At 42.6% G+C, this 26,492-nt stretch overlaps 1 protein-coding gene across 2 annotated transcripts; it reads right to left on the bottom strand.

Moving 5' to 3' along the window:
- Window positions 1-1,426: 1,426 nt before the first annotated feature.
- LOC146607290 (guanine nucleotide-binding protein subunit alpha-14-like) lies at window positions 1,427-20,828 on the bottom strand. 2 transcript variants are annotated; one of them, XM_085348102.1, is made up of 8 exons: window positions 20,683-20,828; window positions 20,212-20,384; window positions 11,428-11,612; window positions 10,920-11,074; window positions 7,863-7,991; window positions 6,215-6,344; window positions 4,784-4,937; window positions 1,427-2,917 (listed from the first exon to the last, which is right to left on the bottom strand). In XM_085348102.1, exons 2-8 carry the CDS (start codon window positions 20,360-20,362, stop codon window positions 2,712-2,714), a joined length of 1,110 nt encoding a protein of 369 aa, XP_085204228.1. In that variant the 5' UTR covers window positions 20,363-20,384; window positions 20,683-20,828; the 3' UTR covers window positions 1,427-2,711. The 2 variants fall into 2 exon arrangements, with proteins under 2 accessions (XP_085204228.1, XP_085204229.1); XM_085348103.1 differs by having other exon boundaries at window positions 20,212-20,373.
- Between the last annotated feature and the right edge of the window lie 5,664 nt (window positions 20,829-26,492).

The raw sequence follows: 26,492 nt of genomic DNA, 5'->3' as shown, positions 1-26,492 counted from the left end.
GTTTATTACCATTTACTCGCTTTTAGAGCCTCAAGTGGCTGTTAGAGAAACTGCAGTTTAAAGCACTTGCATGTTGGATAAACTTCTTCGGACGGCTGTTTGGATTACAACGATGTTGTGGAAACACAATAATCGTGTTTCCACAACATGCTATCACAATAACCATTACATATTATAAGAATTAAGTATCTCCAAAGACAAGAATTACCAGCTTGGATAAAATACTTTATTTTTTAATTATGCAAATTATATAAATTGTATAAATTGACTGTTAATGTAGTGAAATTACTGAATATTTTTTTAGTTTCTCCCAAATCCAAATTTTTCAAAATATACAAGGCAAAAATATAAAAACAGAGAGTTGTTTTGCTAATACATAAAAGCCAACAAAGGACTTAATGTGGTTCCAGCTGACTTGCACTGACACACAGTTTTGTCAAAATGAGGCATCACCTGCTGAGTTTATTCATTTATTTATTTTTACCTTTTACCATCTTTAACTTTATAAAATAAGTTCACAAAACAATCAACTCTCTGAGTGGTGATGATTTTAACACAGAGCATGAATTGTGTTTGGAGTTGACAGAAATATTGAGCAGAGTTGGAAGAAACTGGTGTTTTACAACTTCAAGTACAGAAACCTGCTTTTCTCTAGCTTACTGTATGCGAACTGGACATTTAAAAGTCAAGCTAAGAGAGCTATCTCCTGCTGTGTTTTTGAAAAAAAAAAACGAACGATACACATTAACATGGGACGTGACATTTATTTTTCAGGTCTTTGTCTTTACTCTGGAGCGCTCCTCCTCTCAGTGAGCCCACTCTGTTTTGCTGGCTAGCTTCCAGCAGCTGGCAGCTCTGGAGGCTAAAACAACAATAGCATTTCGCATCCTGTTCTTTGCGCAAAATGTTAACTCCTTAAATACATTCATCTGCCAAAAGCCCAGTGAACAAAAACCACAGAAATGATGGATGTCTGTGGCCTTGTCTGAACAATTCGACAGCAAGTAGAGGTAATTTGTTGCCAGTGGCACGACGAAGCTTGTGAGGGAGCATTTTTGAATCACAAAGTCCAAGATGTCCTCTTTAAGTACCTAAACCAGCTTTAGCAGATTCTTTTGGACGCTCTGGGCATAATATTAAGCAAACAGTTGGCTATTTTTGCATCATAAGAGCACAATAGGAGCCGGTCAGGATTTAGAGTCTCTGACAGATGGATTCCCAACGCGAAACTGCTTTACAGAAAACACTTTAATTAGTGTTTGACTAAAAAACTGCAAGTTTGTTAGTTAAAAGAGAAGATGAGAAGTTAAAAAAAACTGAAAAAAGTGAATCTAAACAAACCTCAATACTTTTAAACTTTCCTTCATCTGGTTTTTGGAGTTTATACAGTTTATACAATTTTTACTTCAGTCCAGATTCACTCCAACATATAGTCTGTAGTTTCTTTCCACATTTATATCATTTAATGATTTAAATGATGGGGCGATCGTGGCTCAAGAGTTGGGCGTTCGTCTTGTAATCGGAAGGTTGCTGGTTCGAGCCCCGGCTCCGACAGTCTCGGTCGTTGTGTCCTTGGGCGAGACACTTCACCCGTTGCCTACTGGTGCTGGTCAGAGGGCCCGGTGGCGCCAGTGTCCGGCAGCCTCGCCTCTGTCAGTGCGCCCCAGGGTGGCTGTGGCTACATGTAGCTTGCCATCACCAGTGTGTGAATGGGTGGATGATTGTGTATAGTGTAAAGCGCTTTGGGGTCCTTAGGACCAAGTAAAGCGCTATACAAATACAGACCATTTACCATTTAAGAGCAACTTACGGCCACTAAAGTCAAAAGTACGTCTATATTGCTGTCACGGCTGACTCAACAGGTGGCAGTTGCAGATTTGATGGCAACTGTGCTGAACAGATGTGTTGAATACAGATAACATGAAAGAAATACTGGCAGTGAAAGATAACTGTAATCAATAGGGATTTTGGCACGCCGGCGGATGTTTTTCAGAAACAATGAAGGACAGCGCTGTGACAACAATCGCCCACATTCAGGGCATCTAATAAAAAAAAGAGTGCAGTAGTTCGTAACTCATATTGCCCATACAGCTCATAACAGTAACGCTTTGAGTTTACAGTTTGCGTTGGAGTGTGCATTGGCTTCTACGGTGCCTGAATGGGACTGGAAGATACACATAAAGCCCTTAAAATGTGTGACAGTGGTGTTGCATTCGTGTGTGGCCCCATCTCCACTTGTAAAAGTCATTACTCTGTTAATGGCGGCACAGCACTTCATAGCATCTCTGCTCCCGCTTCAATTATGGATCAATTCAGTCGCGGCATGACCCGAACGCCTCTTCATCTTAGAAAAAGAAACATCAAATTGGGCAAAAAAGCTGCAAGCTGAGAGAAACGAGAGAGTTTACTGGCTCCTCGTCATGTGTTTCAAATACTTCCTGAACAGAAGAAGGGGATGAGAGTAAAGTTGTGATAGTCGTGGTGATGAAAGGAAAGTGCTTTCAATCTCCACTTGCGCCTTAATTAAAATGAAGAATGAGAGGAGGACGAGGGGCACAAAAATATTAAGCCTGATGTTCTGACTTCTGCAATTTAGAAGGAATTTTATGTGGAAAAGAGAAATCCCATTTTGGCTTTCACTCATACAAGTAAAATGTCCACAAAGAGACACGAACCATCTTTCCTCCTGGCTTTCATTGCCTGGTAAAAGTTCAGATGATCCCATAGTCCCTTAGAGACTTGAGCAGCACGGTGTCCTTCACGTCGCTGAAGACCCTGCGGATGTTGTTGGTGTCCGTGGCACAGGTGAAGTGGGGGTACAGAGTCTTCCACGTCTCCCGGTTGTTGTGGGTGACGGCCTGCTGCTCGTACATCTTGCGGATAAACTTCATAGCGTCTTCGGGGTCATGTTTCCTGCCTGTTGAAAAGTGGAGGTGAAAGATGGAAGTGGACAACAAAGAGATGAATTTGGGTGGAATAAACCGACTGATGGAGAAGAACAAAGACATCAGAGAATTTTAGATTTACTTGTCACTAAGCATGAGATGGAAATTAGATTAATCAACATGGCAAAACATTTTCAATTTCGAATTTAGAGGTGGCTAAAGTTGCATAGAAGGATATCAGCAGAGCGATCACAATGGCATGCAGAGCTTGACTCCAAGGTCTGCCTGAACTAACACTATGTTCGACTTTATTCTATCAGCAGATGAAAAAACCTCCCTGCAAATAATATATTTGAAAAACCGTAAACGGCGATCATTTAGAATACTTTCTTGATGATAATAATACCATTTCTAAACATTTCACTGCAAGTTCAAATCAGCTTTAAAAACAGTAGAAGACTGCAGGGATTATTAACAGGTATAGCCTTCAGAAGTAGTCACTGTAGCAGTAATAAGGACCACACAGTGCCTGCACTGGAACACAGCCACATTAGCGGCAAATAGCAGCCAGTGCTAGGAGCTGTTCACAGTTGTCATTAAGGTTAAATTGACATCAAAGAGCTTTCAGTCACTCATTTCAATCTTACACACACACACACACTTGTACACCTGGGGGTATTCAGGTGGGGGTGCAGGAAGGCCAGTATCTGTCTGTGGTTGCCGTTGGTTACAGAGAGAGAGCGGAGGTGTGTGGGGGTGAGGGGGGCACCCTACTGCCTCTAACAGCAGCAGAGTTAAAGGCTGCAACCTCGTCATTAAGCACAGAGTACCTGAAGTGACTCATCTACAAGAAAGACATAAAGAAGGAAGGAAGGAAGGAAGAAGAGACGGAAGTAGTAGGAAGAATGGACGGAAAGATAGAAGGAAAGAAGCAAGGATGAGGGCAAAGATGGTGAGCAATAAGGAAGGGGGGCATGAAGAGGGTAAAGATGGGAGAAAAAAAAGGAAGAGGCCAAGGAAGAAAGAAAGGAAGACAGGAAGAGGGTAAAGATATCCGAAAGGGGGAGGAAGAGGAGAAAGATGGTGAGAAAGGAGGGAGAAAGGAAGAAAGAACAGAAGGAACAGAATAAAGAAAGCAACAAGGAAATGCGAAAGACTGCAAAGATGCTAAGAAGGAAGGAACGAATGAAGTAAGTAAAGAAAGAAGATGATAAGAAAGTAGAAAGGGAAGGAGCAGTGAAAGAAAAGAAAAAAGCAAGAAGAGAAGAGCAAAAAATGTCTGGTGGCCGTGGTGAGGGCGACAGAGGGAGAGACTTTCAAGCTTGGAATTAGAAAATGAAATCACTTTGCACACACGTTTTTGGAAATGACACATTTTGTGCCAGGTGTAGAAGGGCGTGATGAAATTGTTGCATGCTCAAAGCAAATTGGCTGAAGCAAAATAACATCACAGCCCTCGTGTCTCGGACATGATTGTGTCCACGCTGCGATGGGAATAAACGCTTGCAAACAATGAGCTGCAATTGTAATTGTTGATGGCAGTGAAATCTGGCTGCTGACTTGGCTCAGTCTGCATTCGATGCTGCTGTGATTTCTTATTTGAATGTCTGAAACCTCCACGTTGAGGCTGAGTGTCGGACTGATTCACAAATATCAAACCCTTGGTGCTCTCAGTGCTCCCCGCCATTATTAAATCCACCGCAACTTCAGCACAGGCACTCGCAGACATCTTACAGTCTGACCAAATCTTCACAAAAAGCCTTCAAATCAACTAAAATACTTGGAATATGGTTTTTTCTTTCTTTTTTTACAAATTGTTTGATCAGTTGTCCGATAGTTGCTAGCAAAACTACAACACACCCTCACCCTAAATGCAAACAAACAGAAGACCAGCTGACCTGTGAAACCGGGGAAGTATTTCTGCAGGTCTGATGTTTTCATTTTATCAGTCAGGATGTCAGTCTTGTTGAGGAAGAGGATGATGGAGGTGTTGAGGAACCACTGGGAGTGAATGGTGGTGTAGAACAGAGCCAGACTCTCTTGCATGCGGTTCTGGGGAGGACACAGAGCATTATCACAGAGGCAGGGAGAAAACAGTCCTTCAAAGAGAGGAAATAGGTTGTTTATGGGCAGCATATGGACCACAGTGGAGGTTAATAAATGCGATGGCAGACCAGAAAGTGTCTGGGAGAGATAAACGGATCAGTGACAGGATGGGAGGGAAGAAGAAGGCGATAGGGGGCTGCAGAGGCTGAGAGGAGATAAGAGAGAGGCTTTGTTGTACAAGAGCGAGACCTGCTGGTGAAACGATGGAATGACTGTAGTGAGAGACACATTTATGACTCTGGTACATATATATATACTTTGTTCTTTATTAACAAATTACAAAACCCCCAAACATAAGCTAAACAACCCAGTGTATGCTGTGTGTAAATGTACATGTGCTGTGTATTTTGCACAATCTATGTCCAGAGTGAACGGCCATCTTTAAACTGAGGTGGTGTCTGCCACCTACAGTGCAGGCTTGAGATCCCTTCAACCTCCGATCAGACCTTGCCTCAGGGGACCACAATAGGTCACATGATGGGTTGGGGCAAGGTCTCTCTGTGCTTTCACCCTTAAGCCGTTTTTTTGTTTTTTTTGGCTGAGCAGAAGTCTGCCTGCAGTGAGCTCTGATGTCGGATGGAGGCAGTGTACAAAGCATGTGGTACAACCGGTCTGTGGGCCACTGTTGCTTGTGTTTTTGTTGGGTCACCAGACAGCCGAGGAGAAGAGCGACGTTACAACATATAAGGAGCTAAAGTGAAAACAGAGTGTTGCAAACTCCCAAGTTCTGACTCAGGTAACCGAAACACGGCATTGCGACACCATCCGTCAGCCACCTACAACGCAGCCTCGATAACCCTTTCCAGGACCTTCAACCCCCGATCACACCTCGACTCAGGTGACCTCGATAGGTCACATGGTGCGCTGGAGCAAAGTCTACGAGTGTTTTCAACCTTCAACATTCTCATTGAAGGTAATAACCCACGCCTTTTTTTTTCATGTGATGTTGCAGATGATCAATCGTGGGTCAACAACCCTCAGAAGACAACCCCTCATAAGGCTAAATACTTGGAACTCCTCTCTTAAATACCTGGGATGAGAGGTGAAGCATCTTTGCAAACCTAAAGAAGTCCAGTTACCTGGATGGCTGAGCACCTACATATAAATATTCCAAGCACCTTAGAATAGCTGGTAAACTATCCGGTAGATAAATCTGCACAGATCCTATGATTGTGTTCATTTTCTGCAGCTGTACACTGAATGAGAGTCACAGGAGTTCTTACAGTCGTGTCTTTCTCCTCCAGGACTTGGTCATACTCGCTGAGCGACGCAAGGAAGATGAGGGAGGTGACGTTTTCAAAGCAGTGGATCCACTTCCGCCGCTCCGACTTCTGACCGCCAACGTCCACAATCCTATCAAGGATCAGAGGAAGGAAACGTGTAAAAGAACAAACAAACGACAAATTGCCAAATGACCGTGAGCTGCTGAAGCGGCAAACGCGAGATCGAGCAGGGATGTGCTTACTTCTCCTGCCCAACAAAGTAACACTGTAATGCCAACAATGATAGTGATCGAGACAGTGAGGCATCTGGCACACCTAGGAAAAATGCAAAAACTATGACAGAACCCTGCACGAGCAAATCACACAAGAGGCATTCATTAACGTGCAGGTTTTCCTGTGTCCCTGCGTACTTGATGTGAGCTAATTCCTTTGTTAATATTAAATCAATTAAGTACTAAAATTAGCAAATGAAGCAAATGAATATAACAAGTATCCACATTGGAACAGGTCCCTGCGAGAGGTGAAGTATGGCATCCAATTTATTCAACAAAGATGTTCACTGCATAAAATAGTATTCATTATTACAGCATGTCTTAATGGATACTAATTTATTTAATCAGGCCTTTTTATAACTAGCCGTTTTGTGTCCACCTTTTGAAAAACTACGTCACACCTAGCAACGGGGTCAGCCACACCTCGTCACTGAGCTCAAGGTTCCCTTCCATTGCTCCGAGCATTTCCCAAACCACTTACAGCTGTACCCAAGATGCACTACAAATTAAGAAAACCTTCGTGAACGCCAATGTGCTTATGTACAAATGCACGAAAAACAAGCCCTTCCCACCATTTCAGTGCTTACACGGTGCCCTCACATCAGTAATGTGCTAATAAGCTGCGATGTGAAGTGGAGATGTCCTTCTTAGAACACGACGCACTTTATTAAAGGACAAAAATGCCTCTTTGCCTTTCATTCACTTTTTTATTTTGCCATTAATTTATCCAGATGTATTTTCTCTTTAGTTTAAAGTGCATCATTATTTTCATTTCCAGCTCCATATTTGTATTCTTAGAGTCTAGCAGAAGAGCTCTGCATGATTCACAGTTTTAAATAAAGCTTATTTTGGTCACCTGCTTGTTGGGATTGCTGTGCTGAAAGCCAAGGATGCCCTCCCTCTGTGACATCATAAAGATTCAAGAGTAAAAATAACTGCCTGACACAAAGTGTGTGATCTTTTGGCTCATAGGGATTACTTGTACACGCACAGTGAAACTTTGGCCATGTTTAATATCAGCACTCCCCCTCTGTAACAGTATACATGTGAAAGAAAGTGAAGAAAGGCTTTTACTAGGTCAACTTTAAATGCTTTTAAGAGTTATTATTTTAAGATAATATGTTGGAACACAATGTCCTTTAGAAATAAGCTTTGGAGCTGTTGTCAAAGCTTAGTCTGACTGCCTACACATTTTCAAAATAAAACCCACATGAAGTCTGCACAGAGGCAATCAGAAATGCGATCCTATTGCGTCCAAGCAGGCGTGAGCAGACAAAGCCTCCGCAAGAGTCAATAGTATTTTTTTCACAGTGCAGTGAATAGTGAAGGTATTGGATTTGCCCCTGTGAGAGGTTAGAAATCCGAGGATTGGTCACCTTAGTGTGATGGTATTGACGGTAAAGGAGTAGTCGTGGATGCCCGTGGTGGGGAATCGAACTCTCAGCACGTCCTGTTCCGTGGGGATGTAGTCCTGGGAGGTGATGCGGTCCAGATTATTCATGTAGCTGAAAGAGAGACGCGATGGGGCCGAAGAGAGAAAAAATATTACAACGGCAAAAAAAAAAATCTGTTTCTCACACTAGAGGATATTTCTACTGAAACATATTGCCTCTGTTTACTTTGCATCCGGCAATGACAGGTGAACCGGTGATGACAGAAAAGAAAAAAACTGATTAAAAATGCAAGAAGGGAATGGAGCAAGTCCACATCAACCTGTGTACAGACCACAGCTTTATGGCTCATGTTGATACAAGCTGTCATTAGCTAATGTTGACTGCCTGTCCCTTATCAAGCACGCACCGCGATGACTGAACTGCCGGGTAAACACAGACCAGAACAGCAGTATAAAAGAGAGAAAACATGCAGGCTGAGCCCACACTTTGTTCTGTGACACTTGAGATACTTTTAGCATAAGGCTCACACCTACTGTGTCTTTCCCCATTGATAATAAAAAGCCTGTCTGAGGTTAGCTCTACACTGTGGCTTAAAATGGTTTTTGTGATGTAGCTATAAAACCTGAAGACTCCTCCGTGAGCGCGACGTACAATTTCAGTGAGTAAAGCAGAGGTGGAAAATGGAAAAAATGACACAGTTAGGGCATAAATCTGAAGGGATCCTAGAACTTATCAAACTGGAAAAAGTTGGTCGATAAAATATCCAAAAATGCTCGAGACATTGTCCGTGAAGGTTCTCAGTCATCCAGGTCATCATAGTCTAAGGAGCTTGGAAAGAAAAGCGTCTGGACTCCTTTAAGTTGCTTGAAGACGTTTAACCTCTCATCCGAGAACTGAAATAGCTTCTCGGATGAGAGGTGAAACGTCTTCAAGCAACTTAAAGAAGTCCAGACGCTTTTCTTTTCTTTCCAAGCTCCTTAGACTGCTCAACTCATTGTTTTAGCCAACATAAAAACCTTCAAATAACATCTTTGGTATTTAAATGAATACCAAAGATGTTATTATATCGTGACAACGTTAAAAAAAACAGCAAAAATGGAAACCCCAAACAGCGTAGAAGGAGCACTTTAATCTCTTCCTGTCTAAATGTAGCACATTCACTGAAGAGGACAGCTGTTATTAGTATGACTACAACGGATGACGGGTTTGTTGTGCTCATCTTTTGTTGCATCATTTGTGTAACAGCTTTAACAGAATCAGCATCACCGACTCTGTTTTACGGCTGTGATGTTACACCTTTATGTATTACTTATTTATTAAGACTTTTTCAGACTGATAATAAGCAACGGCACACTGACTGAATGCCATGCCGTGTCTCTTGTTGAAAGAAATGAAGGTTGTTCATTTTGAACTGAAGGTTTTGTAGCCATTTCTGTTTTAAGTTGGATTTTTTTTCCCCAAACAACAGCCTAAAATAATGAGTTAGAATTATTTAGTTTGTGATTTGAGTGTTTTTCTTGGCTCTGGGATGTTAAAAAATTAGCAGCTCGATCAATAATGATGATAACAAAATCTGAATAGTTACAAAATTACCAGGCTACCTACACATTACACCAACAGGACCTGCTCAGCCATTGAAACCATGCTATGAAGCTCCAGGCACACAGTTTTTGTCCATTACATGGTTTGAGACTTTATGGCTGAGTTGCTCTGGTTCCTAAATGCTTCCACGCTGCCACTTACAGTGGATCGTGGAATATGCACAAGGGAAAAAACTTCACAGACTGACTTGTTGCAGTGGTGGCATCCTATCCGGTCGTTCAGTCTGACGTCACTAGCCGCGTCTGGGCCTAAACTCCGCTGCAGGTCCATATATCAAACGATCACTGTGGCACTACTGAGAGTTGAAAAACTGTCTAAAGTCTTTCATCTTTAATAAAATGATCAGCCTTCTCCTCTACCAGGTGTAACAATTGTGTTTAACATCCAGGCATCCATGAAAACGGAATTTATGACATTTAACGGAGTTAGAAGTTAGCAGGGAGTTAGCTCGCTAGCTTCAATCTAAATACAATATAGCATGTCCTGACTGCCGGGTTTTGGAAACAAATTTAAACGTACAGCTCTGTTATCACTTCCAACATAAATGAAGACAGAAAACTAAACAGCAGTGACGTTTGTAGGGTTACTGAAGTTGGGCTAGCTGGTATATAATGATGTGCTACGTAACCGCTAGCGACACAGCTATGTTAGCATAATATAAACAAGCTAACTTTTTTTCCACTCGATAAAAGTTACCGTGAGTGTTCTCGGTGGTCAGGAACAAATGTAATCGCATGGCAGGATGCTGTAAAAGGACCAAACTTCAGCCAGGAGAACAACTGAGATAATCCATCCTCAATACGAGGTTAGTCATTCATATACTGCTGCATGGGCTGGGCTGTAGTTACATCTTAAGGTTTTAAAAACTGAGCTTAAATAAACGATTAGTGGTAATAAAAGCCGAGGGAGGTCAACAGTGATCACTGACTGTTTTAGGAGCTTTTTGAGATCAAATAGAAGAAAATACAAAACATTAAACATGTTAACAACACAAAAGCCACATTAAACGCAGACTACTTTAGACCCGGGAGTAGGATTGGTCACGTCATCACTTAACGACCGGATTAAAACACCACGCTTGGATTCGGTAAGCTCTTAAGAACAACCAGTTCCTTCACAAATGTTTATAAAGGCTGACTTCAAGCCTACCATAGGTGCCTGATTTTATGCCCTTGTGGCAATGAGGCTAAAAGCACCTGAATTCAAAGATTAAGAGGAGGTGGCGGCCACTACGTTTTGTCTATATATGGTTATCCCCTTTTCCCCACAGATATCGACGTGCACTTTCTTCCAAACTTGCCGTCTATCATCATTTCCCATATCCTGATATTGTTGTTGGTGCTTTGTTGTGACAGCATTTCATCATGTGATACTGCGTCCCAGCCCTCACAGAGGGTGTGGTGCAGCTTTGACTTCTAGCAAAGCACAGCTACTCACTACTCTGTAGAGTCCAGGAGTTGGTACTCGCAGCGGCGGCTGTAACAGGCACGTATTCCCGAGTCTGCCCAGAGGCGGCGGATTGCGTCAACATGGCCCCGTTCCAGTTGGGTGACCTGTACTATGCTTACGTCCTCCAGCCTCTTGGCGTAAATCTGGAGGACAGCACAAGATTCTCAGTGTGAGGAGATTTCATGATGAATGCTTAAAAAACATTGAATACAAAGCTTTTTAACATCCTGTGTAATTAATCCTTCAACAGATGCTTTGCACCAAGGATTTGTGCACGTTTATAGTAAAACCACCAGCTATTTATAGGCTGCAGAACGCTATGCACGTATATTGGTGTCAGCGTGTTTCATGCTTCTTCTTCAATGTGGGCGTAATCCCACAAATCCTGGGAGTGCACTTCTGGTCAGACGCCTGCACACCTGCGCTGGCGCCCGTGTTTATGAATAAGCGTTGATGTGTAAGTGGGTGTGTCCGTGTGTGTTTATGCTGCATCTACCTCGTTCTGTGGGTTGGAGTAGGGAATTCTGAGCGTGGCCATCGCTCCTGTCATTGCAGTCATGGCAGTTAAGATATTCTGGTAGATGCATTTGGCGAAAGCCTTCCTCTCCTCCTCTGAGTAGCCTCGTCCGTGAATGATCCTCATCTGTCGGATGAAGGTGGTTTTTCCACTCTCCCCAGTCCCTGAGGCAGCAAACAGAACAGCTAATAATTTACATTTAAAGCAGAAATCCTTCATTCAGGTTTCCTCAGAGCAAAGATGAGATCGAGTTAACTGAAAATAACGGTGCTTTAAAAATGGCCAGATATGCACTGCATTCCCATGGAAAAAAATGGAGACGCTGTAATTGTGAGAGAAGGTTAAAGCACTTATCTGTGAGCAGTATATTTACAGTTTTTGCCCGTTGCCTGAACACATTTTGCAAAACTTTGCTCATTGTGCCAAAACCCTAAACACAAGTAAACATGACACAACACTGGGAAATATACCATTCACATCTGCACCAAATTGAAACTCTACTCTCAAAACCTAAACTCTGCTATCAAAACCTAACATTCCTTTGTCAAAATGTAACTCTGTTGACAAAGTGACACATACTTGCATCATATGCAAACACTTACAGAGCAGGGGGAACACACTAGTCTACTTTATATAAAGCACTGCAGTCTTTGATTTCCATTGTTCATTCAGAAGGCATATTGGTACATATTCAGCTCGAAGTCCTTTGACCCCGTCACTGTTCCTCTCAAATGGGACTCTGTAGAGCTGCTTCATGGTGATGCTGTGTTTTCCCAAGATGCGTCTGATGGTGGTGATGCTCACATGGTCTATGTTGCTGAACACTCGCCTGTCTGCAAGTATTTTCCGTCGTAGCTGGTGGAGACGGATGGCATTGTCTGCCCTCACTAGGTCCACAACAGCAAGTTCCTGCCGTTGTGTGAACAGGCGTTGGCGTCCTCCCCCAGAAGGTCTTCGAGTCATTCTAGAGAAATACAACCACATATTGTCATCGGTTTGCTTATTTTTCTTACAGTACTTTACTGTATATACTGTATCATCCACTGTACAACACTGTACTTCAATATAAGTAATCATGGTATGTTTCACAGAAACTACCACTTTGGCTGCAAAAGGAGCATTAGCACCCTGCAGTACCCTGCACACTTGATATGGTAACTGTAGAACAGTACTATGAAAACCATCTGAGTAGAGTAGAAGGCAGTGAGATGAAGACAGACCTGTTTTCTAGTCGGAATTTTCTTATTACAGATGCCACTGTGAAGCGGCTTAGATGTGGGTGGACTCTCTGCCCAGCTTCCCTCATAGTCAGGCCGTGGTTGATGACATGGTCCACCAAAGTTGCTCTTATATCATCAGAAATATGGGTCCGTGCATGGCCTCTTTGACCTCCTCCTCCTCTTCCTCTTGCTCTCCCTCCATCCATGCTTGCAAAGTTCTTGAAATGGCTAAACTGAGGGCTTTTTGTGGTTGGCTAATTGGTGTTCAGTTTTGCAAGTAAGTGCCTTCAGGTGTATATTTGAGTGGTTGCAATTACCCGATGTGTTTTGTATTTTGGATACATGTGTTTTCCAAATGGCACCCTGAAATTTCATTTTTGAACGAAGTGTCTTATGTATGTGTGGTGGGGCGTGGTCTGCGGGGCCGTGCGGACGCACCTGCACGGCATCCGCAATCGCGCCCGCCGTGTTAAAACACGGGGACTCAGGGGTTGGTGGTGGTGTGGTGTGACGTGAATCAAATAAAGTTGGCTCTGAACGTCGCTCCGTGGTCCCGCCGTGCCTTATTCATGCCACATTGGTGCCGAAACCCAGGAGGCGGCATGGCGGGTACCTACCAGAGCCAGGAAAGGAAAGAGCTGGCCGAGAGGGTGGCCGAAATAGCGGCCGCCCAGCGGAAGCAGGCGGCGGAGGTGCGTCGCCAACAGGAAGAGCTGCGGAAGGAGAGCGAACGCCACCTGGGGAAGATGGCAGAGCTGGCAGCGCTGCTCTGGGCCTGGGCGCCACCCCCACAAGCGTGTCCCGAGGACAGTGAAGCGGTGGAGGAGCCGTGTGGGTCACCTCGGCAGCCGGAGGTGGTGGACGAGCCACGCGGGGGTCCGAGCCTGCCGGAGGAGGAGGAGCAGCCGGGTGAAGGGCTGCTCCTGCCGGGAGCGGTGGAGGAGCCGCTCCAATCGGAGGCCAAGGACGAGGCGGGCGAGGGTCTACACCTGCCGGAGGCAGAGGAGTCGCTCCACCCAGAGGTGGGCGAGGGGCTGTGCCTGCTGGGGGCGGAGGCGCAGTGCGGGGAGCCGCTCCAAACGGGAGTGGCGGAGGCGGTGGCGGAGCAGCTGTGCGGGGAGACGGAGGTCCCTGCTCCAGGGCAGCCTGGGCAGCCGGAGTTGGAGGCAGAGGAGCGGGACAGCCCCGCTAGGCCGGGGATCGGCGGGCTGGCTAGTCCAGCCTCGCGGCCACCAGTCGATTCTGCGCGCCTGACGTCTGCCCAGCCGCCTGTGTGCAGGAGCTCACGGCCATGCCTGTGGGGCCGTGTCCGCTTGCTACGCGGCCGACCTCCGGACCAGCTTCGCCGTTGCCGCTGGATGCGCGGGCGGCCACCAGAACGGACGCTTCCCTGTCGCTTGGCCAGGGGCTGGAGCGCCGATGTGTAGGGGCCGAGTCTCGCCCCAGTTCGCGGGGGGGGGGGGAGTAGGTTCGGCCAGACTGCTCCCCGGCCTCAATCGGGCGATGGGGGTATGTGGTGGGGCGTGGTCTGCGGGGCCGTGCGGACGCACCTGCACGGCATCCGCAATCGCGCCCGCCGTGTTAAAACACGGGGACTCAGGGGTTGGTGGTGGTGTGGTGTGACGTGAATCAAATAAAGTTGGCTCTGAACGTCGCTCCGTGGTCCCGCCGTGCCTTATTCATGCCACAGTATGAAATAGAGTGTAGTATGCAGGACCATGTGTGTTGCATAAAGGAGTAAGTGTGTTGCATAAAGGAGTAAGTGTGTTGCATAAAGGAGTAAGTGTGTTGCATAATTGCAACCAGAGTGCAAAGCAGCACTTTTGTTTAAGGTATGGGTACATGTGTTTGAGGTATGGTAACAAAAGCTTCAAGTTGTGTTACTTTAGTCTAAGCATGGGTTTATAGTGTTCAAGCAACGAGCAAAAACTGTAAGAGGATGGGACGATGGTGCTACCTGAGTTAATGTAATTCATACATTCATACATGAACACAACTCCCGTTCATTTCCAAGAATACTTCAGCACCTTTCAGACAAAAAAGGCTGCAGAGCTCTTCTCCCTCAGACTGATATAAAACCACATAATAACTCCTCGTTCTGTGACAGGTGAACACACCTGTCAGGCATAAGATTCTACAAATACTTCTGTATTGCACCTCCACGCAAATGTTGTTCTTAGATTTAGAGTGTACATGTTATTTATTACAGTTTTTGCTCGTTGCTTGAACACTATAAACCCATGCTTAGACTAAAGTAACACAACTTGAAGCTTTTGTTACCATACCTCAAACACATGTACCCATACCTTAAACAAAAGTGCTGCTTTGCACTCTGGTTGCAATTATGCAACACACTTACTCCTTTATGCAACACACATGGTCCTGCATACTACACTCTATTTCATACATAAGACACTTCGTTCAAAAATGAAATTTCAGGGTGCCATTTGGAAAACACATGTATCCAAAATACAAAACACATCGGGTAATTGCAACCACTCAAATACACACCTGAAGGCACTTACTTGCAAAACTGAACACCAATTAGCCAACCGCAAAAAGCCCTCAGTTTAGCCATTTCAAGAACTTTGCAAGCATGGATGGAGGGAGAGCAAGAGGAAGAGGAGGAGGAGGTCAAAGAGGCCATGCACGGACCCATATTTCTGATGATATAAGAGCAACTTTGGTGGACCATGTCATCAACCACGGCCTGACTATGAGGGAAGCTGGGCAGAGAGTCCACCCACATCTAAGCCGCTTCACAGTGGCATCTGTAATAAGAAAATTCCGACTAGAAAACAGGTCTGTCTTCATCTCACTGCCTTCTACTCTACTCAGATGGTTTTCATAGTACTGTTCTACAGTTACCATATCAAGTGTGCAGGGTACTGCAGGGTGCTAATGCTCCTTTTGCAGCCAAAGTGGTAGTTTCTGTGAAACATACCATGATTACTTATATTGAAGTACAGTGTTGTACAGTGGATGATACAGTATATACAGTAAAGTACTGTAAGAAAAATAAGCAAACCGATGACAATATGTGGTTGTATTTCTCTAGAATGACTCGAAGACCTTCTGGGGGAGGACGCCAACGCCTGTTCACACAACGGCAGGAACTTGCCGTTGTGGACCTAGTGAGGGCAGACAATGCTATGCGTCTCCACCAGCTACGAAAGCAAATACTTGCAGACAGGCAAGTGTTCAACAACATAAACCATGTGAGCATCACCACCATCAGACGCATCTTGGGAAAACACAGCATCACCATGAAGCAGCTCTACAGAGTCCCATTTGAGAGGAACAGTGACAGGGTCAAAGGACTTCGAGCTGAATATGTACCATATCAGTACCACATGAATACATTCTGAGAGCTACACAGGTACCTGTGTGATGGGTGAGGGTTCTGTATGTGTAGCACTGTAGTACAGTAATATGTTCTCTTTTTTCTTTTTCTTTTTTACAGAGAATCTTGGCCATGGATGGAGCTGCACAGCCTCATGAATTCATTTTCATTGATGAAGCTGGATTCGACCTGTGCAAAACAAGACGACGGGGTCGTAATGTAATTGGCCAAAGGGCAATTGTGCACGTTCCAGGGCAGCGCGGGGGAAATATCACATTGTGTGCCGCCATAAGCCTTCGAGGGCTTCTGCATCATCATGCAAAACTAGGTCCATACAATAGGCAACATATACTCACATTTCTAGATGCTCTCCATGATATAGTTGTACAGAACAGACCAGATCAGCCCAGGTTTGTGGTGATATGGGATAATGTCAGTTTCCATCGGGCTGCTCTGGTCCAGGCCTGGTTCTCCAACCACAGTCAACTTGAAGTGGTATGCTTGCCCCCTTACTCACCATTTTTAAACCCTATAGAGGAATTTTTTTAGGCTTGGAGATGGCGTGTATATGACCGCCAACTACATGCCTGCATGCCTCTTCTGCAGGCAATGGAACAGGCCTGCGGCGACATTCAGGTGACAGCAATCCATGGATGGTTTTGACATGGAAGAGGATATTTTCCCCAGTGCCTAGCGGGAGAAGACATTGCTTGCGATGTTGATGAGGTCCTGTGGCCAGACCCCAACAGACGGCGGGATCCATGAGCCCACGTATGCACAATTGTCATGATTTTTTGTTTACAGTATAGTGTTTTTTCTATTACTGTATTATGGGTTTTTTGTTTTTGTTTTGTTTTTTTGCTTTATCTGAATTCATGGTACTGCAATGTACAGTGCTGCAATGTACAATATTGAGTAGGCCTATTTGCTTTTTTGGTTGTTTGCAAATGTGTCTCCTGAAAATATGCCTTCTGAATGAACAATGGAAATCAAAGACTGCAGTGCTTTATATAAAGTAGACTAGTGTGTTCCCCCTGCTCTGTAAGTGTTTGCATACGATGCAAGTATGTGTCATTTTGTCAACAGAGTTACATTTTGACAAAGGAATGTTAGGTTTTGATAGCAGAGTTTAGGTTTTGAGAGTAGAGTTTCAATTTGGTGCAGATGTGAATGGTATATTTCCCAGTGTTGTGTCATGTGTACTTGTGTTTAGGGTTTTGGCACAATGAGCAAAGTTTTGCAAAATGTGTTCAGGCAACGGGCAAAAACTGTAATGGAACGTGCACTACTCTTACACAACGTCAGTCTCACTTTTACAGTTACAAAGTTTTTTCTTTGTTTTTTATCACTGTTGCATGTGTATATTTTTGCAGGCTCTCATAGTGTTTTTGCAATATCTGTGCTTACTAAACATTTAACACAACATCTTTAAAAGGTATGCTGGTGTTTGCATCATATTCTACTATCCTTAAGCCCTTCCCACACACACACAGGTATTTTGGAAAACAGTTTTTTATATCGGTTTTTGGCCTTTTGTCCACAACCATGTTTTAGGTCACTGAAAAGAAGTCTTGATGCATATGCTCAATCATCCAGGTAAAGAAATCTCAAGAAGCTACGTCCACATGAACAGAATCAACTTTTTAGGGTCACTGAAAAGCGTGGATGTTTCATGTGGATGGGATGGTCTCTTAAAACAAAAGCAGAAGCTCCTAGTTTAAAAAAATATTCTCATAGATGTGGGTGTAGATGTGGTCAGAAAAGCAGCTTTAAAACAACACGTAATCATTCTCTTTTGCATCCAAGGCTATGGTAAGTTCCTCCTGTAGCCTCAGGGAGATCAAAGTGTTAACCTTAAGCTTTTTTGTGAATATAAACTATAAAGTAGCGTGATGAGGAGACTTTATTCCACAGGAAGCTGAAAAACGAGCACTCAATTCAAAACACAAAAGGCCTGATATACAGCTTGCAGGTACCTTCTCTGCAGACTAGAATCAAAGATACTCTGTTAAAGATACACCGAACGAGAGGGGGAAAAGTTGATTTATGTTCTGTTACACCTCGGTTTATTGTTAACATTTTATGCCCCTCTTGTTTTATTGTTTTGTATCCACATCATTCTGTGTGGTGACTGTATTTCATAACGAGCGCCCTGGATTTACGCTGCTTCTCACACGGTTACAGTCCCAGGGTTTTAAGTCGTGTTTATTATTTTAGGGTTCTGTTTGCTTTCGCTGATGTTTTAGTGCTCTGTGTGTTTTGTATTACTGTTGGTTGAGTTCTTCATTCCTATTTTTCATTTCTTTATTATTTCAGTCTCAGTTCTTATTTTATTCTAGTGCTGAATGCGTTGATTTTTAATAGTTTTATTTCTGTTCCTCCCCTCATATCTTGTTGTTCTCACCTGTGCTAAGCGCGCTAACCTGTGCCTTGTTTCCCACCTGTTTCCTGTGTAATCAACCCTCTGTGTATAAATAGTTCTGTCTTTTCCTCTGTCTAATTTTCAGGTATCTGTTATGGTTCCTGTGTTGCCTCTGTGATTGCATTTATACTTTTTTATGGCCTAAATCTTTTAAGTCTGCATCCTGCACTCAGACAAGGAGTGCAGAGGACTGAACAGACTTCAGTAAACGCTCCTGAAATCCTAACTTAACCACTCAGACGAAAGAGTGAGTGGTCTTTGGATGTATTTGTTTTATTCAGTTGTCAGCTAGAGGAAACGAAACTCTTGAAACTTTTTATTCTGGGAATCAAGACGACTTTTGAAGGAAAATCATAAAGCAGCGTTTGTGTGAGACGTGCTGAAGATGTTTTCCTGACAGTCCAGTTTTTGCAAAACAGAAATTTTTGTACAAGACGTAAGAAAAACTGGCCCCCGTGTATCACGTCTCATTATCGTCTTAGTCTGCTGAAAACATCCCAAAAAACGACACGCTCATTTACTGTGTGTTATTTACTGGGTATCTGCTGCTCTTTCACAGTGCCACAAAGCAGCAGCATAGCTATCATAAAAGATACTGTGGTTCACGCATAGCTGCAGAGACAGATAGTTGATTAACTAATACAGTATTAGACATTTTTAGAAAAATTGGATTTGGTTTTGTGTTATTCTTTTGGTTCTGATGCAAAAAAGACGCAGACCTACAGCCAGTTAACCAAACACAGGTCTCTGAACTCCACGAGGGACCCGGGAGTACCGAGAGAGAACCCACAAAGATACAAGGAGAACATGCAAACTTGACACAGAAAGGCCCCAGCATGGAGCGACAGCGCTAACTCCTGCAACACTGCACTGCCCACTTATTCAATATATGTCAATAAAGTGGACCTATGATGTTCTACCTCATGTTTCAATCGTATATGTATATTACGAGAAATGAACGTCCAAGCATTCTCCGGCGAGGGATCTCTTGTTTATGATCTTTTGATTCATCATAAACTTGATTTTCTGTAATTCCTGTGAGCTCTGTCTTCAATCTGCTCTACAGATTAGGTTAATTATGAACCATGACTAAGACTCTATTAAAGTACAAGCATGAAAGTATGGATCTGAAAAGAGGATCATGCATTGATAATTACAAGGGTGTCAACCTTTCTGGTCTTTGTGTTATAGTGGTTGCTGTTTGACACAAGCACTAAAAAGAAAAGTGTATATATTCAAATGACTTGGTTTTGTCTAACAAACAGCAGAGAAGCTGCAGAAACAAGACAAAATAAAGTCAGCACATAGAGATATTCAAATTCAAACGATTGAAAAATCAACTTGTCAGTTGAGTTTCTGTCAGCTAGACTATTTATCATGTAAATATTTCACCTATGACACCAGCTCAGGGTATCTCTGCCAGGAAGGTGAAATTATCTTAAAATCAGATAATCCGAAACTTGTCAGACTAACTGTAAGAAAACCCAAACAAAGCTGGGCTTGTATGTTTCTGGGCCGTGTGCCACAGGTGGTTTTCAGGTGGCATAACCAATCCCTACTTTCATCGTTCATTCTTCACATACTCACATGGTGACACATGCCTTACATAGCTTATACACTCATGTGCAGAGGCCACCAAACAGTCTTGATTTGTATGCAGGGTGTACCTTAGAGTATCTTGTCAAATTTTAAATGCAGTTTAATGTCTGTTTAGCCTGTTTTTTGTGGGGTTTTATTTTGTTGCATGAACCAACAGGTGTGTGTGGTGCTCTACTGACCCAGCAAAAGGATTTTAATCTCCCTCCTCTCCTTCTTCTTCTGTTGCTTCAGGATCCTCTTGATCTCTTTGTCCACAGCAATGGTGTTCTTCTCCTCCTCGGACAGACAGCACACGCAGGTGCTGTAGCACCACCGCCCGCAGCCGGCCATGGCCAAAAACACTGAAATCAAACTGTTAATGCATTATTAAGTAGCCAAGCACCCGCAATAATAAACTCACTGTTAGGCAGCTTGATGTCTGTTTGCTCTTCAGTGGTTTTTACTTGCTCACTGACACGCCAGTGGTCTTCATTTGCAAGTATGCCGACCGAAGGTTAACTTTAAAGGGTGTTTCATACTTTTATGTACGCTTCATTTAACCACCTTTATGAAACTCGCCGGTCAGTTCGGTGAGTAAACACTACAGCACCTTTGTCACTAAGAACTTTTCCTTTTCGTCTTTTACAAGAGAAACAAAATTAATCTCTCACCTCCAATCAGTCTGTCACACTCCCTGAAGACGAGCAGGTACAGGTTCAGATTTCTTTTCCCGGGCCATTTTTCCCCTCCCTCAGCTCTGCACCTGCTGACAGCGGCTAACAGCTGCCGTGGCCCACCAGCAGCTTCATTAGCTCCCACTGACTTTAAACGCCTTTTTTTCCAGCCCACACGGAACAACGTCCAGTTCGGGAAAGTCCACCGCGCCTACGCAGGAATGTGCCGCCTCCCCGAGCCGCTCCAAACACCGCGACTGGAATGCTGCCCGAACGACGCCGCCACAAGACAGCGGCAAACGACGGCAGAAGCGCCGGAAGATAGAGGTTTGGACGTACAAAATAAAAGCATGTCGTCACAAGTTGCATTCAAACGTGAAAGATTAAATTGAAACCCGAATTTTTTTTATATTTTCCTGCTTCATGCATGTGATTTCTTCTTCACTCATCTTTTTTTCCACTCATTTTACCAGTACACTACTCTGCATTTAATAATTAGTTATTGCTAACGTCTGACTCTTTTGTCTGTCTGCCAAAGGTCTCTTCCTGTTAGAAGTAAGTTTTTCCTTCCGACTGTCGTCGAGTGCTTTCTCATAGGAGGTCATTTGATTGTTGGGGGTTCTTTACCTTATAATGTAAAGTCACCCAAGTAGACTGTTGTTGTGATTTGGCGCTATATACATAAAATTGAATTGAACTGATTCCAGTGTTATTCATTTGTTTTGTAGCTGTTACAATTATGTGTGATTAATACTGAAGAAAGATCTGTAAAAACTACATATGTGAAATATTTGGGAGTTTGTAACACCATTACCACCATGGTCTCCTGAGATGCATCACATTTTGATATTTCGCATACAACATATGCATCGTCACTGGGTACAGTGTAAAAATGATGTTTGCACATTAATGCATTAATACTAATAATAACACTAACATTATACATAATAATACAGCTTTGAACATTTTCTACATTTAATGCATTTAATGATATGTAATGTCTGCAGTTAATAATTGATTGGTGTCTATTGTTAAAAAATAAAAACAAAAAAGTATTCTTGTATTCTTAGCTCCTCACTGGATTTCCAAACTTCTCACCTGATTAGTAAATCCATCCACCCTGCAAAGGAAACTTCTGGTCATTAGACAAATTTCACAACCACAGGTAAATGCAGGAATGTAGGCTGACTGGTATATCAAGAGTTTTACCTTTGCCTGGCTCTCTTATCATGTCCAAGGTATTGTAGAGTGACTTTGCAGTGGATTTCATGGTCGCTTTGTTACTCATAAAAAGTACCATGAAGTACTTGAACTCCTTCTCTTCTCCTTCATGGAGCAAGCCGTTGTTTTCCAGAGGAGCAGAGTGACCTAAGATTTAGGGATGCTGCTCAGCATTCCAGCTGCAATCCCAAAAATCACGTTCATAATTCACGTTCAGTTCCAAGATCAGGACCCATGTTAAACATCTGTCCACAACACCTGTGGTTGTGGTGACAACACTGATGACCATGAAATTGTGAGCTTGGGATGCTGACTCCACACATGGCAAAACAGCCAAACTTATTCTGTGCTCTGCTTCACCTGATTCATTGCTGATACTGACCACTCCTTGGGTATATTGTTCTAGAGTAAACAACTTTGTCACGAGCCTCACAGTTTGGATCATGCATGACATTTACACCTGTGACAGAGTACACAGTATGACAAATGCTTCCAAAAACCAATGCATGTGATAACAAAGAAGTGCAATGTAAAAATGTTTGCCTATCGTTTAATTACACCAGCTGAGGTTGATTTAATGTTCTTTTAATGCAGGCATAAAAATGCTTTGCGTGAAAAATACCCCACACACTGATATTCTTACTCTTTTATTTTTACTCTATTTACTCTATTTCTTTTATGTGTATTTATTATAATTTTATTTTTACAGTGTAGTATGGTTTCATGTAATTGAAAGTTGTAAATCTTCTCTATGCAATGTGGATTTAAAAGCCCAGCAAGGGACAAGGGTTTGAAATAAGCAATGGCTATAAACTCTGGCAGCACATCCTTATCATGCTCCATATAGGAACTATGCTAAACTGCATTGCCCCTTTTGAATATATAAACTGAAATAGAACTTTAGAAAAGCAGGATGAGGAATGGGCTAACAGTTATAAACAATAAAATTCTTTTTTTTAATTTTTTATTCGACATTTTTATTTAAAACTGCAGGAGAACCTTTGAGCTTGTTGTGCAGACGCTATTATTATGAAAATACATAACCGGAAGTTAGCTCTTCTTTTTCATGTCTGTTTTGACTGTTTTCAAAGAGTCCGCGGATAAAGTTTCAGCTACCGCAGAGGCTCCACGGCTTCATGTTTCACCTGAGCTGGGGGCAATCACTGACTCACAGACTTTTACTTTTTACTCATTTATTTTTAATAACCAGATGTTATATTTTTTTTAAAAAAAAGCTTGTTTTACACTTCTACATTTCAAAATGATTTAGAGAACTTTTCATTAAATTCCTTCATTAAAACAACCAAATCCAAGCATTTTCTTTTTATCAGGTTATGAAAAAACGAGAATATTATTGTGAAAATTTAACATCTAAATTATGACATGTAATAAAATGGTTACAGGTCTAGTACAATACAAAAGCACACACCCAAAGTACTCCAACCGTCAGGAATCCGTGTAAGGCTCAGTGATTCAGTGATTTTTCACCGTGCAAAGGTTTTTCAGAGTAAAGATGAAGAGGGCAGCAGGTTTGTCACTCCTCTTCTTGGCTGCTGTTTGGATGTCCAACTTTTGTCTCACCTGGCAGAACCGGTTTGTCCAGCTTTCACGGTTTCATATATTGAGATCACCTGAGCCCCACGTTGCCATGGCAACGAGGTGAGGCGAATATTGGGTCTTTAGTGTATATGTGTGTGCGTGTGTTTTCAATTACAGCAAGTAATTAAAGCTTTAATATATGTAATCCATTTTATTTGCTTCTAATAGGCTGGACTTCTACAGAGGTGTTACTCTGTAAACAAAGCCCTGCCATACTTGTCATCTTTTGTGTGCATTGTGCGACTGTGTTGTAGCTCTTCTTCTTGACATTTGTGTGTTTATTAAGATGATGGAGCAAATATTGTGTTTTGAAGAACGCCTTTTGTAGGCTTTTTCCCCCCCCTTTTCATTCCCCTTCCTTTATATAATTCTCTAAAATCTTTGCCAACAAAGATGTGTTTAGTGAGAATTTAGGGAGAGAAAAAAAAAGGAAAGGAAGACAGAACAGAGGAGCAAGGAACAAGAGAGAGAGAACACAAGAGGAAAGAAAGCGGAAAAGGTAAAACCGTGGGGAATCATGCGCAAAAAGTGGGCGTTGAATGACAGTAACAGGAAAACAAAACAAAAAAACCCTTCCTCGTGCTTCCCGTTACAGGGATTTAGACATCTGTAGTGTTTACCTGCTGGCAGAGATGGATCCAGATCTCTTAGTACAATGGAACACTTTGTGTAGAACCTGTATTATTTATGTGCTTGCTTGTTTGTTGTACATGCAGCGGCAGTAACACAGACTCTATCCCCATGTCACCGGCTGCTGAGGGAAACACGAGATGATCAATGATTAATCTGACAGCATCTATCAGACAGTGTGTCACACCAGAAACAATAGAGCACCGCAGGCAGCTTCTCATCAGGTTAACATCACTCCAAACAGGAGTCTCTGCACACAGCGTGGCGTATTATTGTTTATGGGGTTAAAAAAAGCTTATCTTCATTGGTTCCCTATAAAATACAGTGTGAAGTTTTAAATCCATCCACATACAAACTTTTGAATAATTAGGTCCTGTCATATTTTAAAGACCTCATGGTTATCCTAACAGGCCACTTTCCTCTCAGACTGCAAGCTTACTTGTGGTATTTGAGGCTTCAACTGTCATCAGACTCCTCTTCTGTAAAACCAGCTCCCAGTTTGGATTTAAGAGACAGTCACCCCCTCTACTTTTAAGATTAGGCTTAAAACCTTTTGGTAAAACATATGGTTCAGGCTAGGAGACTTCCCATTATGCACACCGATCTCTTCATCTCCACTCCCTTCTATTCACTTTTATTTTATTTGCCACTGCACGTCATTAACTCTTGTCTTCTTCCTTCCATAGTTTGTGTTTTGTCCTTTGTCTTTCTGTGTTCTCCTTTTTTCTCTTCTCTTTCCCTTCACCTCCAGTCAGCTGTGGCAGATGGCCGCCCCTCCCTGAGCCTCGTTCTGCTGGAGGTCTTTACTTGCTAAATGGGAGTTTTTCCTCCAAGTGCTGCTCATGGGGGATTTTCTGATTGTTGGGGCTTTCTCTCTAATGTTGTAAAGTTTTTACCTTGCAGTATAAACCACTTCAAGGGGACGCTTGTTGTGATTTAGCGCTATGGAAATAAAGCTGAACTGAATATTTTTTATATTTAATATACTTTATTTATTATGTCTTACACTCCTACTGAACATCATGCAGATTTTTTTAAGGATGGTGCAAATATATACTAATTTCTGGGACTACATATTTACTCCTTCAGTCTGCATGCTAAAGTATCCTTGGGCAAGTTAGTTACTCGTGTGTGTGTGTGTGTGTGTGTGTGTGTGTGTGTGTGTGTGTGTGTGTGTGTGTGTGTGTGTGTGTGATTATGTAATAAGACAGTCAGCTGAATAGAAAGGCACTATAGTACCAGACCATTCACCCTCAATAGAGATGAAGCAATGATTTTAAGTTAAATAACCTTAAATGTTATTAGTAAAAGTCAGGAATTTGGGCATATTTTTTTAAGGTACTATTTGCAAGAGTAATGAAGATAAAGATTTTTTTTCACACTGAGATGAAAAGTATGTGCTGTCCTTATATGCTCCTACCCCTCATACACAATAATAGCCAACCACAAACTGATAATGAAACGGCAAACAGTATTTCACAATAAAATGAATGTCAAATAAATGAAATAACTACGTATTTCCTAATTTAAAAAAATATTCAGAGTTGACTTAAGTGCCACATAACAGAATGAAAAGCTGTGTAGTGGAATAATAATAATTGCTTTCTTTTCTAATTGAAATATTTGGTTGGTGATTATTTTCTCCTCATTCTTCTGCTCCGTCAGTCAAGTGTGGGACAATGAGAGAGCAATGCCGTGTATAAAGAGAATCCAGACTTATGTATCTTTGGCTTTGTGGAATAATGTGATCATCTTGGAAAATTTTTTAATGTGTTTTTTAAAGAACAAACAAACAAACAAAAAATACCCAGTGCATTACTGGTGAAAATGACCCTAAATTGGTGAACGGCTGTAATTATCTGACTGAGTTCATAGTGAATGAACAGGGTTGGTAGTAATTTCAGTAGGTGGAGGATTTTGGCAGGAGGCACAGCTCATTAAAGATGTGGGCGGCCAGGTCGGGCTGTAATGTCATGAGTCACGTCTGAAGATTTTCCTGATAATACTGGGCATACCGAGTGTGCTGATATCCCACACATTTCATTCTTTAGTCTTAGATCAGAACATCAGATTTGCCATCTTTCTCGGCACGAAGCTTGCCGTACACAACATGCAATTAGTCACCCAGGTTAAAGATAGTTATTGAATTTTTAAGGGATAGCTTCTCATCTGTAGTCATACCCAATGTCTATGACTCAGATTTCAGTGTCATTGGCCTCTTAATTTATTCTCTCTGTCAAAGTTAGATTAAACCTAACAAGGTCTAAAGAGGTTAAACATGTCGAACCCACAGTCGGAAGAAATGAAAAATACTGCTGCGTTATGTGAAATGAGTTTGAAAGTTGTTGACTCTTGCA

The sequence above is a fragment of the Diplotaxodon limnothrissa genome, linkage group LG23 (genome assembly GCF_057381915.1).
Source record: "Diplotaxodon limnothrissa isolate DT_005_m linkage group LG23, D_limnothrissa_male_GT1.1, whole genome shotgun sequence".
NCBI lineage: Eukaryota > Metazoa > Chordata > Actinopteri > Cichliformes > Cichlidae > Diplotaxodon > Diplotaxodon limnothrissa.
Note: the sequence above shows the minus strand (reverse complement) of the source record. Positions and strands in the feature narration are given on the sequence as shown.

Bases quoted from the DNA above. Each gene is read 5' to 3' on its own strand.
- LOC146607290 (XM_085348102.1), bottom strand. From the start codon at position 20,362: ATGGCCGGCTGCGGGCGGTGGTGCTACAGCACCTGCGTGTGCTGTCTG. The intron at 11,613-20,211 runs GTCAGTAGAGCA...TTGCTGCCTCAG, and splicing joins GATTAAAATCCTTTTGCTGG to GGACTGGGGAGAGTGGAAAA. The intron at 2,918-4,783 runs GTCAGCTGGTCT...ACTTTTCAACAG, and splicing joins ATACTTCCCCGGTTTCACAG to GCAGGAAACATGACCCCGAA.